At 42.0% G+C, this 18592-nt stretch overlaps 1 protein-coding gene across 3 annotated transcripts in view; it reads right to left on the bottom strand.

The window, feature by feature from the left end:
* Window positions 1-18592, bottom strand: part of LOC119406450 (CD109 antigen) — a 132126-nt gene that overhangs the window by 16188 nt on the left and 97346 nt on the right. For all 3 annotated transcript variants that reach the window (XM_037673214.2, XM_037673200.2, XM_037673206.2), the window contains 9 exons: window positions 17139-17267; window positions 16397-16541; window positions 12002-12178; window positions 8752-8990; window positions 8508-8570; window positions 7100-7274; window positions 5282-5493; window positions 4022-4174; window positions 1232-1294 (listed from right to left, as the gene is read on the bottom strand). In XM_037673214.2, coding sequence (XP_037529142.1) covers window positions 1232-1294; window positions 4022-4174; window positions 5282-5493; window positions 7100-7274; window positions 8508-8570; window positions 8752-8990; window positions 12002-12178; window positions 16397-16541; window positions 17139-17267 — 1356 coding nt within the window. The remainder of the gene's footprint in view (window positions 1-1231; window positions 1295-4021; window positions 4175-5281; window positions 5494-7099; window positions 7275-8507; window positions 8571-8751; window positions 8991-12001; window positions 12179-16396; window positions 16542-17138; window positions 17268-18592) is intronic.

Here is an 18592-nt window from a genome sequence, read left to right as displayed (position 1 = left end):
CCTTAAATTGTGACCAATCCTCTCTTGAGGATTATCATTAAAATTTGGGATGGGCGAATATTCGGGCACTTCAAATATTCGAACGAATATTACAGTATTTGAATTCACTTCTATGCAAATTTAGATTATTCAAAGTATTCGAAATGAACAAATATATGTATATTTGAGCGCGTACCACCCCCCCCCCCCCCTGTAAAGGTGGTTTCACTGCAGCGTGGAGGTGCTATGCCATGAAAGCACTCATCCAGAGAAAATCCACACAGCCACACAGTCACATTTCAACGCTAAATGTACATATTACCTTCCCCTCAATTAATTATATTGTAAGTTTAAAAGCTTGTTATATAGGCTTACATGCGCTAAGTATGGTAACTTGAACCGTAACATATTGTACCAGTTATACTTGCACCCTACTGCTATACAAATCTTGCTGGTATTCAAAGTTGCATCCACTTCACTTCGAAACAAAAAAGTGGCATTCACACATCCCTAGTTCCAATTCTTAAGAATATTGCGCAAGTTAGTTGGGTCATCACAAAAATTCTCATTTTTCTTAATAATATGTGATATACACAATTTGAACTATTCGATTTGAAATTATTCAACCAAATTATTACTCCCTTCGAATTCACTTCGAACCTCAAACTTACTATTCGCCCATCCCTAATTGAAATAACAGAGATGATGTTGAGGTGTCACAAGTTTAACCGTAGGCAAAATCCTAGCCAGGCTGTAATATGTTTCAGCACAAAATTGATATGCTTAGTTTAACCAGATTCCCCCCTTTAGAAAAAAAAAGAAAGAAACCCCAGAGGTACAGACATGAGAGCTCCTTTCCACCTTTAATGGCTCTACCCAATCCCCATGCTTAAAAAAACAAAAAAAAAAACAGGGGAACATGGAGGAGAGCTCCTCTCAACCTTCAATGGCTCTATTTCCTCAACCTTTTCCCATTCATCAATAGTGTTCTCCCTCGCTATTATGTTCATAGCACTGCACTTCTGAGTACCCACTGTGATGCAACTTTTCAGCAGCCACAGCATCACATGAGCATGGATACAAACTTATTGAGGTTGCGTGTAATAACAGTTAATGTGAGCTGGGAAAGTCTGGGAAGGAGCTGCCACACATGAGGCAAACTCAAACTGGTCTTTCATGAATAATCAGTGATGTGCCACTGATTCGAAATGTGCCACTTTTCGAAATGTCTGCAAAGCACCAGGATGCTTACCTGCAAGACTGCCACTCCAAATCCTGTTGCTTCAACCTCAACGTACTTGAGGTCAGAAGGCAGCTGGCAAAAAACAGACACAATTGTAAAAAACAACACCCAATACAGAGTTCTGAAAGCCTTGAGAACATGTCACTTCTAGAAATTTAAACGCCCAATATTTAAACGCCCAATGTTACATCATCAAAAACTGTAAACATTAGCTTCGGCCTTAGCGAGCTCTTGCAAAACGTGCACGAGAAAATGCCTGCAATTGCACCAACATAGGCCTCACATATATACTACACAACTTATCTTCAGAATTAGAATCATCTCACAGTTCACTGAGATTTTATCGAGTGTTTGCTGAATGAGCAACTCAATAATGTGGCAGAAAAAGAAGCCAACAGTTATCAATTGTACTGAACCTACCTTGGTTCTATATTTCTGTTCGTGTTCATCATACTCACAATAAAGAGGAAAAAGACTAAGGCTGCAGAAAAAGCTACTGGTTGCTTGGCAGCACAAAAAAATTGCACCTCAAAATTCGATCACCGGTAACTTCAAGAGGGTGTTCCATATTTATCAGCAGCATTAACCTCAGCCATACCCTCAGCATACCCTCAGCAGCATTAACCCTCTTAGCTTACATTCAGATGTACATAACCAAGAAAGCAAGTGCACAGCTACTTTCTCAGTGAGATTGATAGTCTTGCGTGAAAGATGCAAAACTCTCCGATCTAATTGGTGCTGTGCTGTCTTACATCTCTATTCCTTTTCCCTTTATTAGGAATATCAAGATTTTCTGAAAATGCGAGCATTTAACCTTCTATATAAAACTCCACTTCCATGGCCTGAATGGCTATCAACTTCACTAACATTTACCATAATTTTCCTAGTGTGACTAATTACATGTCAATCAGTGTGGTGATTGGCCATGCTGTACAGTATCATGCATTCATATACAGGTGCCCACAAAATAATCCGAAGCGCTGGAGTGCTCTGGTGGCCGCTCATCAGCAGAGCGCGCCGGTGAAAAAGTAGTGCCAGGGTCTGCACATGTGCGATATCCCTAGTAAGCTCACCTCGCTCCCCAGTGCATCTAGATAGGTGTTGCCTTGCTCCAAAAGAATAGAGTTGGTGCCTTTTAGCGTTTCACAGGGGGGCTGTGCAGATGCAGTCTCTAAAATGCTCTGTGCGCGCGTGTGCATGCAGTGGAGCATAAGTGCACGCATGTTAATCGGCATCGGCGCCTTTGAAAGGAAAATGATCAACTGGTTCATTAGTCACGGAATGTGACCGTCTGGTTGTCCGTCACCAACAACACTTGCAGGAGCAGAAATAAGAAAGCGGCATACTACGCCTCTACAGTTCAATAAAGCATGTAAAATTTAACTAAGCACCAAGTAACTAAGTAATTCAAGGGTTCCAGGGCTACTTTAAAGAAATTAAGAGTAATTAACAAGAGTAAAACTGGAACATCGGAACCTTTATTAAAGACTGCTAAATAAAATTACTAATTAAATTAACATAATTACCTATAATTAAAAGTAATTAAGTGTTGCAAACAGTAATCGGGACTACACAATATCAAGACTCCTTGATAAGACTGGTCACGCCACATTAAGACTAATTAAGAGTTCATTGAAGTTCATTAATTAATAAGAGTTAGTTAAAAGTTCATAACTGAGAGTTAATTAAAGGGGTCATGAAGCACCCCTTGGGCTTGTTGAAAAAACAACCTGCAGAAAGCTGACACTGCTATGAACTGCTCTGCAAAATATTACAGTCGTGCGCGCCGCGTAAAGGCCACAAGCGGAGCGCAAAGTTGCCGTTTCCTCAGGCGCCCTCTTTTCAAACAGAGGCCGGTTCTCACTCTCGTCGGTAGGCGGGGCATCTGCACGTTGACGTCGCGGAGACATAGCATGCTTATTGGCCGATAACCAGATGAGATGCGCTTCTTGCCACGGGGTGCCGCCACTTGCCCGCGCCTCACTCCTCAGTCTGCTAACTTTTCACGGTAGCCGCACTCGTGCGTGCGAATCACAGCGGGAGAGCGATCGCGCTTCATGACGCGCGCTAACGTAACTTCTTACCCCCGTGCCATCCCTCCCTTCCTAGCTTCCAGTGCGCTCATCGGCACGAGAAAAGAGACAAAGCGCTGAGAGCGTGCGCCAAACCCCCATAACTCCGCTGATTCTTGACGGATTCGAGAAATTTTTGCGGCAATCGATTCGGGAGGCAGTAAACTCCGATACTAAGGTCATTAGATCATTACTTGGAAAAGCAGTTCATGACCCCTTTAAGGTCGTGCCACAAGGATAACACATACGTTTAGAGATTCTGCTGCATAGAGTGCGAGCACGCTGTAGCCTACAGGCCTCAATCCCCCTCTCCAGATGTGTTGTCGCAGCGCTAAGAGGGACAAACCGAATGTTTTTTAACGCAAGCCAACACTTATCTACCCTAAGGGGCGAGGCTTGCTTGTTAGGGATGCCACACACGTGCAGATCATGGCTGTATTTTTCTGCGGGTGTGTTCCGCTGACGAGCGGCCACCGGTCCGGCGCTCCGAATTATTTTGTGAGCACATATCCTGAAGGTAGTATTTATTAGAGCACCTACTATATTTTGAAATTAAGATTCGTACCCTCCATATTATTATAAAAAATGTATGTATGTCAAAACATGCCTAAAATACTTTGCAAGAGAAAACTATATAGTGAAATGATACAAATACGTAGCTAAAAACCTTGTACAGAAGTACACAAAACACTTAGTGACCCAATTATCAAAGAATCTTCTTGCCTACCTCAAGACGTTGCAGTACAAGAGCATTGCCACTGTTGATCTTCAAGATGCGGCTTCGTCCATCTCCATACTTCACGGTGGCATCTATAGCAATTGTCTGGGACACAACTCTGGCTGCTACACGTGCCAGTGCTTGAATGCCTATTACAGTATCCTGCAAAAAATTGCAAAGTATGTGTTGCTTTGATAAATAAACAGAAGGACATCGACCACAGAAGAATACAAAAGAGATATTTTGGCTCCCCTGACATTTGAAATCAATGATGTGCTGTACATCTTAAATTTTATCGTGATGCGTCCTGGTAAGACGGGCTTCTGTGAAAACCTTAAAGGGGTGATGCCACCAAATTTGTGGCTTGCGCGTTCTTTGCTGGAAGCGTTTCCTATAGCTCCAGGAAGCATGATGCACGCACCAAGATTCATGTATTCTCGCTAAATAATTTAATATCGCCTTCTGATGTGGACAACTTTCGGTTTCTGGACGCCGAAGTTGGGCAGTGACATAGAAGTGCAGGAGGTGTGGTCACGTGACCACACAAGGCTGTGACGCACTTAGCCAGGAAGCAATCGAAGCTCGGCGAGTGATGTAGCAACCGATGCTTTACCGGTACTATAGTGAACTAGAATATATTCTAGTTCACTACAGCCGATACGTACGTTGCGGAAGTGGCGGAGGTCCGGAGGTCAATCACGTTACTACAGCAGATTTGGTGCGACGTCACTACAACTTCGTTGCCCATCCTACAGATCTACGTCAGTGTTGGCGTGCTAGCGATGGGTTTCGATCGGGAGAATGGGCATTTAGGTACACTTTGGAAGTGAATTAAAATATATTCTACACGTTTGCTGTGTCCGACCCTTCGTGTGGAATGTCCTTGCATACAGAGGAAACCCACAACAGGCTTGTTATAGCCTCGAAATTTGATGGCACCACCCCTTTAACTTCATATGTTACTCTAAAAGAGAAACCTCAGCAATAAAACAATGTCAAAGCTATAGCATAACTACTCTAACAACATGCATATTTATTGCCTAACCAGCTTTTAAAGTTATGCAAGTTGGTGCATCAATGCATGTAGTTACAGTACAGACTACAGCTGTGTTTGATTACAGACCACAAAAAATTTTCATAGTCAAACAAAACCCTCCTATTACATTTGCATGTCTACATCAGCATCAACTGACAATCTAAACCTTTACGTATTACAATTGCATTATTTCTTATTTATCATCAACACTACATGCAAATAGAAATGAGTACCTGGGTAGAGCTGTAGCCACCGTTTTCATTCTGCTTGGAAACTAACCACCTCATCACTGGAATGGCATTGCCAATATCACCCCTTTCAGTTAGGGTAAGCAAAGCATATGCAGTCATCTCAACATCTTTGAAGCTGGGCTTGAAGAAGTAATCAGACTGCTTATCAGTAGTATTGACAGCCAGTGTTGGGTCTTTCCAATAGATGGTATCATCTGTAGATTAAAATTCACCATGTCTTGTACATCACACACTAAAGTGAGATACAAAAAAAGGCAAACAAAAAAAATTCCCATATGCCACCAAAAAGCCTTCCTAATACAGTACAACCACATATTCCTCAGTGCCGAGTTTTCCCAGCTTTCCTGGCAAGCAGAAAGCTATTTGATTCGTTATTAGAAATTTACACACTCCTCTCAATTATGTGACTGAGGGGACCATGCAAAACCATCATATATTCCAGGCGTCGTATAATAAAAACTAAGAATATGTGCCTAAAAAATGGGTAGACCACCTGACAAGCTTGCAGCACAAACCTGTACTGCTCCAAGGAAGGCAGACTATATTTTTAAAAATGACAGCCAAGCATTTCATTGAAGGAGGTGTTGGTGAATCTTTCCCTCCATTAGAGATTCCATTTATTCTCTGCATCTAACGCACACATTTATGATAAACGACTACAAAAATTGGCTGTGCGCTAGGTACAAGTACAAAATCAAACAGCCTGGTAATCGCCATTGCAAAAGGGCAATGAAGCACACTTTGTTGCACATTCTCGCATGTTAATTTTGTGGGCAACTGCAGCCTGTGTGCATCGTATCTGTTCCCGATTAAGTGCAAATGGTGATGTGCTGCTTTTATTATGAAAGCTCATGTCAATGGAAAATATTTTGCACGCCGAAGATAGCTGTGCCACATCATTTTTGCATGTTTAAGGCCTGTGACCGCGAGAAGAGCAAACAAAGGGAGCAGATCAGCTACATGTCAACCAGGAAAAGTTCCTATGGGCCGAAAACAGTAAAATATCTGAACCTCAAAGACTACTGTCAAATCCCGAGCAAGCGCCCCTACCTGAGCAAGCGTCCCCCTGACCTCCCGCCATTTTCACTGCTTCATTCAGTGTTTTTATTCGCTTGACGAGGGCTAATAACGACTATGAATGCATGCCTATTCAATAACATTTCATTGGAAACACGCGCAGCTCATCCGCCGCCACCTTGAATTTTGATCCATGACCGAGCAAGTGGATGTATAGTCAATGTTCCACTATAAAGGTGATCACTTGCCAGGTGCAGGATGCAATGACCTTGCCAGTTGTCGTGGCACTAGCTTTATTAACATGTGACACTGTAGGTGCTTGAACTCTGTGCTGATCGGGCATGAGTAAACGCTACAGGCAATGCTGCACGGTTTTTCAAGCATAAGCATTGAAGTAACATTCTGTGCAGTTCAGTACTACAAATTCTTTTTTCAATTTTCCCTATTTCTAAGTTCCTGCATTCCCCAACTCTTAAGTATACTTTTTATGGCCCCATGAAAAATGATCAGAGGTGTTTTACTGTATCTCATACTTGTTACTCGTTTCAAGCTTACAGACATTCATTACATGCTGATACTATAATAAAGGAACATTCCAAATTTACTTACGATATAGTATACAATATGTCATTTCATTGTTCACTATATTAAGGTTTGACTGTAGCACGATTGTAAAGCTTGCATAGTAAAATGAACAATACAAAAGTTATGGCATTCACAAGTGGATAAGCTGTAACGTTAAATTCCAAGAATAAATTGCTCAAAGCTTTGTCTTCAACGTACCTTCCCTCGTTGATAGAGAAAGAAGCTTCTGGAAAGCACTGTCCTGAGCACTGTGACCCGATAGATGCAAAGCATAAGTCACTAAAGACACAACATAGGGATCATTGGTTGTCCGAAGCTCCTTCAGAAGATAGGCCTCTGCTGCTTGGATTACATCAGGATGTGTCTGCTTCGCCTGAAGACGTATATAAAAAAAATCTATTCAGAGGAGGCAGTAACAAGATTACCTAAGAGCATGCATAATATAAAAGGCTTCATTAAGATCAATTACTGGCCGTGCTATAAGTAAGACCTATGGCAAAGAGCCACACCACCAGAAACAGACCGCAGAATTATGCCAGAAGAAATCAACATCACAGGTCCCACAACATATGAAATTCTACCCAAGAGATTTTTATGTAATAATAATTGTTGGGGTTTTACGTCCCAAAACCACAATGTGATTATGAGGGATGCCGTAGAGCAGGGCTCTGGAAATCTTTAACGCACACCTAAATCTATGTATACAGGCCTCTAGCATTCGGCCTCCATTGAAATGCAGCCGCCACGGCCGGGATTCGATCCTGCAACCTTCGGGTCAGCAGTCGAGCACCATAACCACTAGACACTATGGTAGGTGGAGATTTTTATCTAATTTTAAATATAGCTAGCTCACCATCTGTGAGATCATACCTTTCTAATTCCTTTCATGCTAGAACTATGGCTCCTGTACTGGATGGCACCTGTACTGGCTCCAGTACTGGAGGGGGGCACACTCACATGACAAAGCACCATGCTGAATTTCATCCATATTTGTTCTGAAGTGTTGAATGATTATTTTAGTTAAGACTTAATTGACAATAATTCTAGCAAATGAACATACTTATAAAATTGCACAAGTGCTGGTCAGCAATTGCAGGTGCAGATGGAGGTCACATTTATTAGTAGGCAATCCCACTGGCACGAAAGGCCCATAGGGGGCGGGGGATCACGGAGAGGGGCATGCGTCCCTCTGGCAGGAACTTTGATCATATGCGCCTTATCTTGAGAGGCATCAGCAGACTGCTCATACCCTTGAGTGTGCTGTGTAGTTTGCATTGAAGCGATACCAGGATTGCTTCGCTCACTGCAGCAGCCATGTTCCCTTATGCCAGCCTTTTGTTGAATTACGCCAATTTGGATGCTAAAGGAGTTAACCGGTAGCCGTAACTCGCATAACATTCCAATTTGTTGCTGTCACATTCACTGCTTCACCCTTGCGGTGAAACTGGCTTTTCTATCGCACCAAAATTCATAGTTCATATAGTATTATTTTGCTTGCTATATGCTATTCCAAGTTATTTTCAGACCCCATTTAAGGTATTGTGTCTACCTCCAGTGATTAGAAGATGATATTTTGCATCCCACACACATACAAAAACTCGCTTGCCTTGTTTTCAAGCAGGGCAATCATGACATAGGCTGTCAATGCGGGTCCACTCCCAGCACCACTCTAGAAGGAAAGTAAAATTCAAGCAACGTCATTTGGCCCAGCACAGATAACAGAGAAAGCATACATCTGGCTTTTGATTAATCAAGCCTAGCAGAACTCCAATGCAGCACCAATTCAATGCAAGTTATTTGAATTTATGAGTGTCCCTACATTCATCCCCAAGTACATTTTAATTGCATACCTGCATTGGTTTGTAGATAATCTCTCCAGGTTCGTTAAATGAGCCATCTCCTTGCTGATGTGCCACGAGCCAAGCAGTGGCATTTTCAAGTACTTTGGGATCAATAACAGTGTATGGAGAAGCCTGAGCAAAGCTTTTGAGCACAAATGCTGTCAACCATGTGCTTCCACTCCTGTCTGTGTTGCCAAATGCACTGAATGAATTGTCATCACGCTTGTACGTTAGCTCCCGTTGATAACCTGTTGTGATCAAAGCAGAAACAGCAACCAATCAACAGACAAATTTTCAGATGGAGTGACCATACTTTTAAATAAAGCTTCAAATATTAGTTTTTTATTATGTCCTGCAGTGACTAGTCTCCAGTATCCTTATACACACACCAATAAAGTCGAAACAACGAGCAGTGCTGAATTTCAGCCCAAATGACACTGAACTCTAAAAGAATGAAAGACCCAACCTCGCAACTTTCTTAACAAGAACACACTTCAAAACTCGTTACATACCAGCAATGAAAAATTCAACTCAAATCTAAATTTCAAGATCAAAATTCGGGAAAAGAGTAGTTTGTCTGAATTTTTTCTTAAAAAATGTACTATTCTCTTTTCCCTGCCTAATAAATGAACAAAAATAGTTTTACAAGAGTACTTTAACTGATTTAGTGATAATAGGATGTGACAAAACTGATTGAGAATTTCGCAGGGCCTATGCCAAGCTAGAAGCAATTAGAGAAAGCTGTTGCAAAAGTAAGACACAAACTTCATGCTGGCACAACCATCAATGGGAGAATATTTTGAAATAATGGGAACAGGAATTAAAGCTGCATACAACAAAGAAAAATACTGCCCTATAATATAATTGTAACTATGCACTATGCCATCAGGGGGCTTCTTACCTTTCATGTCACATGACAAACTGCCTCTGAGAGTAACACAAAGAGGCTTGAGAATTGGTTCCCAGAAGTCCACTAAAGTTCACTTAGTTCATGATAACTAAACAAAAACACTCAAACTGGTCAGCACATCAGAGGATTTATATAGAAAGTCTACACAGTGACTTCTCTTAAAGGAGAGCTGGCACAAAATTTTGAAGGTGAGAACTTGTGAAAGATTTGTGTGCACATGCACACACGCACGCATGCACGCACACACACATCTGCAGAATATAAACAGCTAATATAGCCTACAACATATTTAAGATCAATCTTAAAGTGCGTGCTGCGCAACTACATGCAACATGGAGCATATTGCAACATCGACATAAACTTGGTGTCAATATAAGCAACCACCGTCACGAGTTAGTTTGGACCGCCATGTTCCTTGCGTGCACTCTCTCCCACAGTTGTCAATACAGTGCTCACATGCATGTGATGCCACACCAGCCGTGCGCGGCATGAGTGCATCACTGGTTTGTGTGTTCATGTGGTCAGCTGTGTTTAGAAACAAAACACACTGGATCCCACACAGTGATCCCACACACTCTCTCGGCACTCTCTCAAACCAAAACTGCAACTGGGCACTATAAAGACCTCTCGAAGTAATTAAATGTTGTGCGCTCGAGCAAACGAGGTTTCCAGTCACGGCAGGTGGGTTGTTAGCTACTTATTGCAACAGAAAAAAAAAAACAAGATATAAAAACAAAATTTTTGCTTCAGTACTCCTTTAAGTCTTCTGCACAAGATAATGTGTTTATGTACAAAAATATGACTGGATTCGTAACCACATGCATCCGACATCTGTGGCATTCAATAAAAGCTACTAAGTCCAGCTGAAGATGCCACTGCTCCCTTGATCAATTCCCAACATAGGGAGAGGTTGCAAATTTCCCTGGAGCTCCCATCTGTGGCCCACAAGCTATCAGGCATGGTGTTTAGTACAGCTGGCCCCAAATCACATTTTCTCTTTTCCCCTGTCTTTGGCCCCCCCCCCTAACCAACAATTTGTGCTATTCTTTAAAGGGACACTAAAGGCAAATATTAAGTTGACGTTGAATGTTGAAATAGCGGTCCAGAAACCTCGTGGTGCTACTTTTATGCCAAGGAAGTGCTTATTTTGAAATAAAATCACGTTTTAGTGGTCCGCATCGCATTAGCGCACTTCAAATCATCCACCTGAAATCAGTCTTTCACTCGTCACTGCTGGCGTGCCCAACGTTGCCCCCCTTTACTGTGCGGCGGCGTGCGCCATTCGGGCATCCGGCAACATCACATGCATGCGGCATTTTGTCGAACTTTCTGTCAGAGCGACTTTCACGAGCGCGCAAAACACACACGGCAGTACGCGATACCGAAACTACCACTGAGACGCGACCGCGTGAGCGAAGCAGGGCGCCGGGCGAAGCACAGTTCGGCGAAAACGGAACCTTTGAACCACGCACGCCGTTGCCCATGGCGCGCGCCATTCCCCATGGCAACGCCAAAGAGGTTCTTTTTTCCATGAATCAAACAGAAATGAACAAACAGCATTTTATTAAGTCTCTTGATGCACGGAAGGTTCTTTTTTTTATTGCTGCTAGTTTGATTACTAGCGATTAATTGTAGGCAGACTCTCATACGTCATCGGGATCATTTTGAAAATGTGCCGCTCGTGGCGCTCATCGTGTGATACATTTAGCTTAATTTCTTGGTAAGTAGGGCACTGCTGTTGATAATATTACCGTTTTAGACATTGTCATACATTGAGCTTTCACTCTGACAAATTGTTATTTGACTTTAGTGTCCCTTTAAATCCTCACAGCAAAAGGCATCAACCCTGTCATATTGTCCAGGCACATGCAAAAGCCACTACTGTTCTAGTACAATGGCAACAATGCACATTCTTTCAGGGGGTAAAGTAGCTATTCAACTGAACCAACCATGTAGGCACCCTGCGAGAAAACACTGCAACTCTTGATTAACAATTTGAGAACATAAATACCTAAGCTACTTAGTATAAAATAGAAAAAAAAAGGAAAGGGGACCTTTTTTGCCATCACACATTAGGTGAACAAGGCTGCAATTTCACTTTTAGTTTCACCATCCTAATTCTCATCAGACAGTGCCTTATTGCACTAAATTTGGCTAAAATCATCCTGCAGAAAAACAAGATATACAAGATAATTCAACCTTGTTGATTTGAATTCAGCCTTCCCATACAGATTATCGTGCATGACAGCAACTAAGTTCAGTGCTTTAACATCAGAGATGCAGCAACATCCTGTATGCACTTTATTCATGGCAGCTAAAAAATCTGGTGTAAATACATTTCAGTCTTACCGTCTTCAAGGTTGCGTATTGCTTTGCTTCGAACAGTATCTGACAACCGATTGGCCCTGCTTAGGTAGTCAAGAACAACAATATTCGGCACAAAATCCAGCATGTTTTGCTCTCCGCAGCCATGTGGCATAACTAGCAGCTTGTCCAAATTGTTCACACTTGGGCCAAGAAGGTCACCTGCAAGTACAATTTTGTATTCACTGTTCAGCAGATCAAAAATATACTACTGACATAAAATGGAAAGTTCATTATAATTTGTGCACAAAGGCCTACACTGTGCATGCAAACGTGTGAAACTTCACTTCTGAATTTTATTGCTACACGTCAAACCAGGTGCAAAATAACATTGCCAGAAAACTCAAATCACACCAGCAAACATTGTAGTAGCTGCAAAAGCAATGGCTAGTTGCTTGACTACAGCTGCTTTGGCACTATAACAAATTCTCGACTTCATCACATCCTACTTTGACTGCCAGGTGTGAGCAACAAGAATGCCAATTTTCACAGAATAGTGATTTTTGCACACTCTGAAGCTTGAAACACTGATGCTGACTTGTAAAAGTACATTACAATAAGCGAGACATTTGAGCATATCGAAAACACAGAAAGATTTTATTGGATGCAAAAAGGTTCATTTTTTCTCACTACCCAAAAAATAAAGCAGATGGTCCCATTGAAGGGCCACCTGTTTTGTAGGGCACCAAATCTTGCTTTAGTGTCAGGGCAAGGCACATTACCACCTTGTTTCATTTCCCACAGCCGTGGAAGAGCTCCTAAAATGCACTGACCTATCACCCTCTTTGGACTAAGATTTTTTTTTCTATTGGTATCATGCATATTTTTAAGTTAACACTAACAAACATTAATAATAGAGCTGTGCGAATAGCAAAATTTTGGGTGCGAAGCGAATTCGAATATTGAAGTGTGAGTGCGAATCGAATCGAATATTTTTCGAATACAGTCGAAACCCGCGATAACGAAATCCCGAGGGAACGAAATTCTCACAGCAACGAAATATTTTCGGAGCACCGGCGAACGCCCATAGGAGTCAACGCATTTCATAACTCGCGACTACGAAAGATATTCATACCGCAGTCCCTCAATAACGAAATTTTTGGAACACGAATGCGCAAATAATCTACACTTGCAACATTAACTGCATTCGAAAACTGCTGAAATGCATTTATGCTATGCTTAAATTGGTCAAAACTATCGCTACAGCGCACTTGAGAAGCAGCCGCCATAATTGTTTACAAAAGAACATAAAGCTAGCGACAATGATGATGATGGCTTGCTGAAACACTTGCTCTTTATCGCTGACTACATAGCCAAATCCACATTTCTCATGAAGTTTCATTCGTTGGCTTGCGTCTGTGCTTGGCTTTGTCGGCTTTGCGCGCACATGGTCGTGTGCGTGGAGCCATTTGTGGAGTGTTTGCTTGGCCGCTTGGTGCAACGTGACCTGTGTGTGGCAATTGCTTCGTCAGATTTCACTGCCTGCGAAGATGCCGCCTCCATCGAAAAAGCGGAAGTTCATCACGCTGAAAGATAATAAGGCTGCAATCATCAGTGAGGTGGAAAAGCGCATCGCGAAGAATTCCGCGTTGCGTGAAGCTCGCTGTCAACGCTTCTGCGCTGATCCAGTGGAGCCGGAAGAAGGTTCGCCTGTAGGCGCACTTGATGACGGTACTGGCGACAGCGCAGTGCCGCCGTCACTGACCAGTGCATGGGGCGAACTTTGTGCCGTGGCAAACGAGATTCCTGATCAAAAGGCATGAAATTGCTGCATGGTAAGGCCCGCCAAAGCAATATTACAGACTTTTGGAAATAAAATGTTTTTATTTTTTTTTTGTAATTTTCATGTCTTTTCTGCCGTATTCTCGCGCCAACGAAATTCCCGCAAGAGCGAAATTTTGTGCTTTCCCCACCGACTTCGTTGTTGCGGGTTTCGACTGTATTTTTCGAATATTTCTAGAATATTTTTCAAATACTTCGAAGCGAAATTGCAGAAAAAAAAGAGAGAATTCCTAAGCATATTCTTATGAGATAGCAACATGAAAGTGTTTCTTTTCGCTAGGTTGATGAAGCACTGGCAGGGTGGTGTTTCATAGTTGTCTTATCAAGAATGAGGCAATGTAGAGGCCGAATTCTATTTATGTACATGATTTGGTGCAGCCAAAGTCTTGCCAACAACACTTTACACGTGGTAGGCAAAGATGACATTTCCTCAGCCTTTCCTCCTCTCTCAACTTCTGTGGAAGCCCAACTGATGTGGCGGACATGGGTGTGCTCCCTTCAAGTCCGGAGTTCCTAATCTGCCTCGTAGACGTCGATGTATAAGAACATTTGAAATTTTGGATGCTAAAAAGCTTCGGCTTCCAATTTTTCGGACTTCCTGTCCAAATTTCAGGTCCAAAAGAGCATTAACTGAGCCCCCCCTATGCCACATCATTCATCTCCATGTTGGAACCAGCGTTTTCTTGAGTTAGTACATTTGGGACCGTAGCAGAGCTTGAATGCAGCTTTGCCGCAATACCGGGGTGTGATGAGGTGAAGCATATTAAAATTCTAGCGACCACTTCCAATCGGACATTGACTGCCTCTTGGCAATGTTCGACGGTAATGGAGCTTGAAAGGCAGCTTTGCCGAAATACTGCGGTGGGATGAGATGAAGCATACTGAAAATCTAGGGACCACTTTCAATCGGACGTTGACTGTCTCTTGGCAAAGTTTGACTGTAACAGAGCTTGAAAAGCAGCTTTGCCGCAATACCAGGGTGTGATGAGGTGAAGCATATTGAAAATTTGAAGGGGTCACTTTCAATCGGACGTTGACTGTATTTGTTTTTGGGAAGTTCGAATAGTTCGAATAGTAAAATTCCAGTGCGAATCGAATCAAATAGCAAACACTATTAGAAAAATATTCGAAATTTCGAATATTCGCACACCCCTAATTAATAATGCACTTACAATCACCGCAACAGATAATGTGAGAAGACACTTGCTCAAGAAGTGCCTTAGGCAGGCAAATTCAAATTCAAGCCATTAACAAAAATATGTACAACATAAGGTTAGACTTCATGCATTACAAAAAGACAGCTTCGTGGAATAACAAAAATACGTTACTGCAGAGTGCCCTAAATAGGTTTTCCATGACGAAGGGATGGAATATGAAAGCTAGGGGAACTTGTCACAGGAATGATGTCAAGGGTCAGAGATTCAGTATAGTTATAACCTAAAAACATACTTCCAAGGAACATATCAGCAATCTGATGCGCAGTCTTCATGGATTGAAATGCAACACCAAAACTTTCAGTATAACGACTGGTATGCTCAAATGCTCGAGACCAATGCATCATATCCCTACGAAACTGGCTGCTAAAAATAGGGTTAGCTCTGATGCAAATGTCCATGTTGAAATTACACAGATACTACACAAACTGAAGGCAGTGAAAACAAAAGTACATGCAGTCTCAAATTGATGAATTTCAATCTGCGAGGACTGTACTTATTAACCAACACACAGCCCTAGCACATCCTTTTCCAACAAAACCAATGCAACAATCCTGCTAACAATTAACACATAATATATGGATACTCTGTATAGTCATGATGGCTGTTATGCCAAAAGCCAATAAAGTCGATTAAACACAGCTATATTTTAAAAAATGAGAAGGAGAACAAAGAGTATGAAGCTGACACAGAAGCCAAGAAAGGCTATTTCCTCTACGCTTACCCAGGTTAATCACTGTGACTGCATCATATAGCCCAAGAATGGCTCAGAATAAAAAAAAAATCTGTTAGTTCAATGAAAAGCAAGGACAGTGTCTTGTCTGCTTTTCAAAGCAAGCAAGCATATGTGCACAGACAAAATTCTCCGTGCAGCAACCATTATTTGTGCATCCAGATGTTGCCCAAATACTCATGGCTAGAGTGACAACACAACTTGCTTTTGATCTCTGATAAAGGCCTTGATTAATAATAATATCTGGGGTTTTATGTGCCAAAACCACAATATAATTATGAGGCATTCCGTAGTGGAGGGCTCCAGAAATTTCAACCACCTGGTGTTCTTTAAAGGGCCCCAAACCACCTCCAGTAATTTTTGCAATATTTCAAGCAAACACGAGCATTGAGTTCAGAATGCCACCACAATCAACAATGCACAACGCATTGCAGGTAGTACCAAAACTAAGATCTCGTAATGAGACACATTATAGTGGGTCAATTTGGACTACCTGAGATTTGACGAAGAGCATGTAAACTTAAGTAAATGAGTGTTTATGCAGCCACATCCATTGAAATGTGGCCACTGCAGACAGGACTGAATCCCACAACATTGGGCTATGCACCACTATGCCAGGGCAAGTAATCGATAAATGACTAAGACACTTGCCAATTGCAGAAATGGTGATCCTCTCCGATCCAGGAACTGCATTCTTTGGAATGGGAATACTGATGTTAGCCACGGTGGGTGGAGCTGAAGGATTCCTTCTGTCAATTAAGATGGCCTTGTTGAAGTGCTGTTTCGATCCTTCAGGCTGCAGCAGATAAAAGTGATTTTGTAGAATACATTGGTCAGTGAACCCACGTCCCTTAACTACCTGCACAATGTACATATTGTGACTATCAGCAATACATGTAGCACTGTGCTGTGCTTCAGCACTACCCGACACTGCATCGCTGCATTGATTTACATAGACACCATTCCCAGTAGTGTAGCCAAAAATTTTTTTCAGGGTGGGTTCAACCATACTTTATGTATGTTTGGGCATGTGTTTGTATGTGTGCATGTTAATATACACATGCAAAATTAAAAAATTTCGGGGGGGGGGGGGGAGTGTTGAGCCCCTACCCTTCCCTAGCTATGCCACTGACCAGTCCTTATTGTATCAAAAGCGATTCTGTGTGCAAGCCACTCAACATCTGCTATAGTATATATGTAAGTTTATTTGTTTACATACTATTTATTTAAAAGTACTCAATTGCCCAGATTTGTTATCTTAAAAATACCGAAGCATTGAGTGCATGAACACCTATGAACACATATGGGGCTTGCGTATGTCCTATATAACAGCTATAAAAGTAAAATTATGTAAAAGCAAGGATGGTTCTGATGAGAAATACCAAAAATTTACCTTGACAAGAAGCTTCTTCAATACGGCGTCACCAGCCAGACTTGAAGTAGCCGATACCCGTATGTCAATGTAGCCCAGCTTGAGAGGTGTGATCAGAAAAGACACAGGTACACCGTCTTGAGCTGGCACCTGAGAAGTGACAGTGAAATTTATCAGGAGCACAGCACAACTTGTTCAAGGAACAAGTCAGTCATGTGTAATAATCATGCCAAGTTGCAAATAAACACAAAAAACATACCGTATTTACTCGATTCTACCGCGCCCTCGATTGTAACGCGCACCCGTTTTCCGCGACCAAAAAAAAAAAAGTACAACATCGATTCTAACGCGCACCCATTTTTCGTGAGAGAAATGAACAAAAGAAGTCCGTAGGAGTCCACCTTTGCACATTCAGAAGAACAAGTATTTGGCTTTTAAAGAACCAAAGTTTAAAAAAATGAAAACACAAAGTCAAACGGCGGGCCTTGCCGCTGAAACTGTCACCACTACGGCGGCGATACGAGTCGCATAATGGATCAGCCTTCGTCGCTGTCGGACAACTCCTTGTCGCTGTCAACGCTTTTCGATTTCTGCAAACAGGCCCTGCTTTTGTCTACAGAAACTTTTTCGTGAAGCTGTGCTGTAAAACAATCTTCTGCTTCTGTTTGTGCCAGTCTCGCACGCACGTTTCGGCAACTCCAAACGATCGCGATGCGGCCCGATTTCCGTCCGTCTCTGCACATGTAATAACTTTTCTTTGAAATGCGACATCGTGGTGCACTCATCGAGTATTTCGAGTGGGCACTTCCATGCCACCGATGCGAATGTAGAACGGGATGACAAACTCCTCAGCACACGTACGAACTGAAACAATGACAGAAAGAAATGGCCGAGGCGCGTAGGAGGCGGCCATTTTGAAATGCCGATGGCAATACGATAACCGAGTTTTTTTTTTTTTTTTTTCGGTACTCGATTCTAACGCGCATGCGATTTTTCGACTCGTTTTGCCGAAAAAAAGGTGCGCATTAGATTCGAGTAAATACGGTACACATCGGGTCCGGCAGAAGTACCTTAATATTTTAGCAAACCAGCTGGCTAATCTCATTTTCATTCAATGTTAAATTATTTAAGCCAAAAACACTAAACAACATTGTTGATGTGTAATGCTGGTGAAGAAACCATAAACACTGACCAGAAATAACTAAATATATTAAATCATCAGATTTTACTGGCCTAAACTAAAGTAGATTTCGAGCCATGCAATTGTGAGAGCCTCCGAATTCATTTTTATGGCCTCGGCTTTTTTAGTGTGCACCTAAATCTAATAACCAGAATTGATTAAGGTTGAAATATTGCATATTTTATAACAAGTGTCTAGAAAGCAGAGCAACACTGAAGTCACAATGCTAGCATTAATGAAATGCTGTATCAGAGGTCAAGTCCATTAGTATTTCTACCTGTATCACATTTACATT

Source organism: Rhipicephalus sanguineus, chromosome 1 (assembly GCF_013339695.2).
Source record: "Rhipicephalus sanguineus isolate Rsan-2018 chromosome 1, BIME_Rsan_1.4, whole genome shotgun sequence".
In the NCBI taxonomy this organism is placed as follows: domain Eukaryota; kingdom Metazoa; phylum Arthropoda; class Arachnida; order Ixodida; family Ixodidae; genus Rhipicephalus; species Rhipicephalus sanguineus.
The sequence above is the reverse complement of the archived record's forward strand: the minus strand, read 5'-3'. Positions and strand labels throughout refer to the sequence as shown.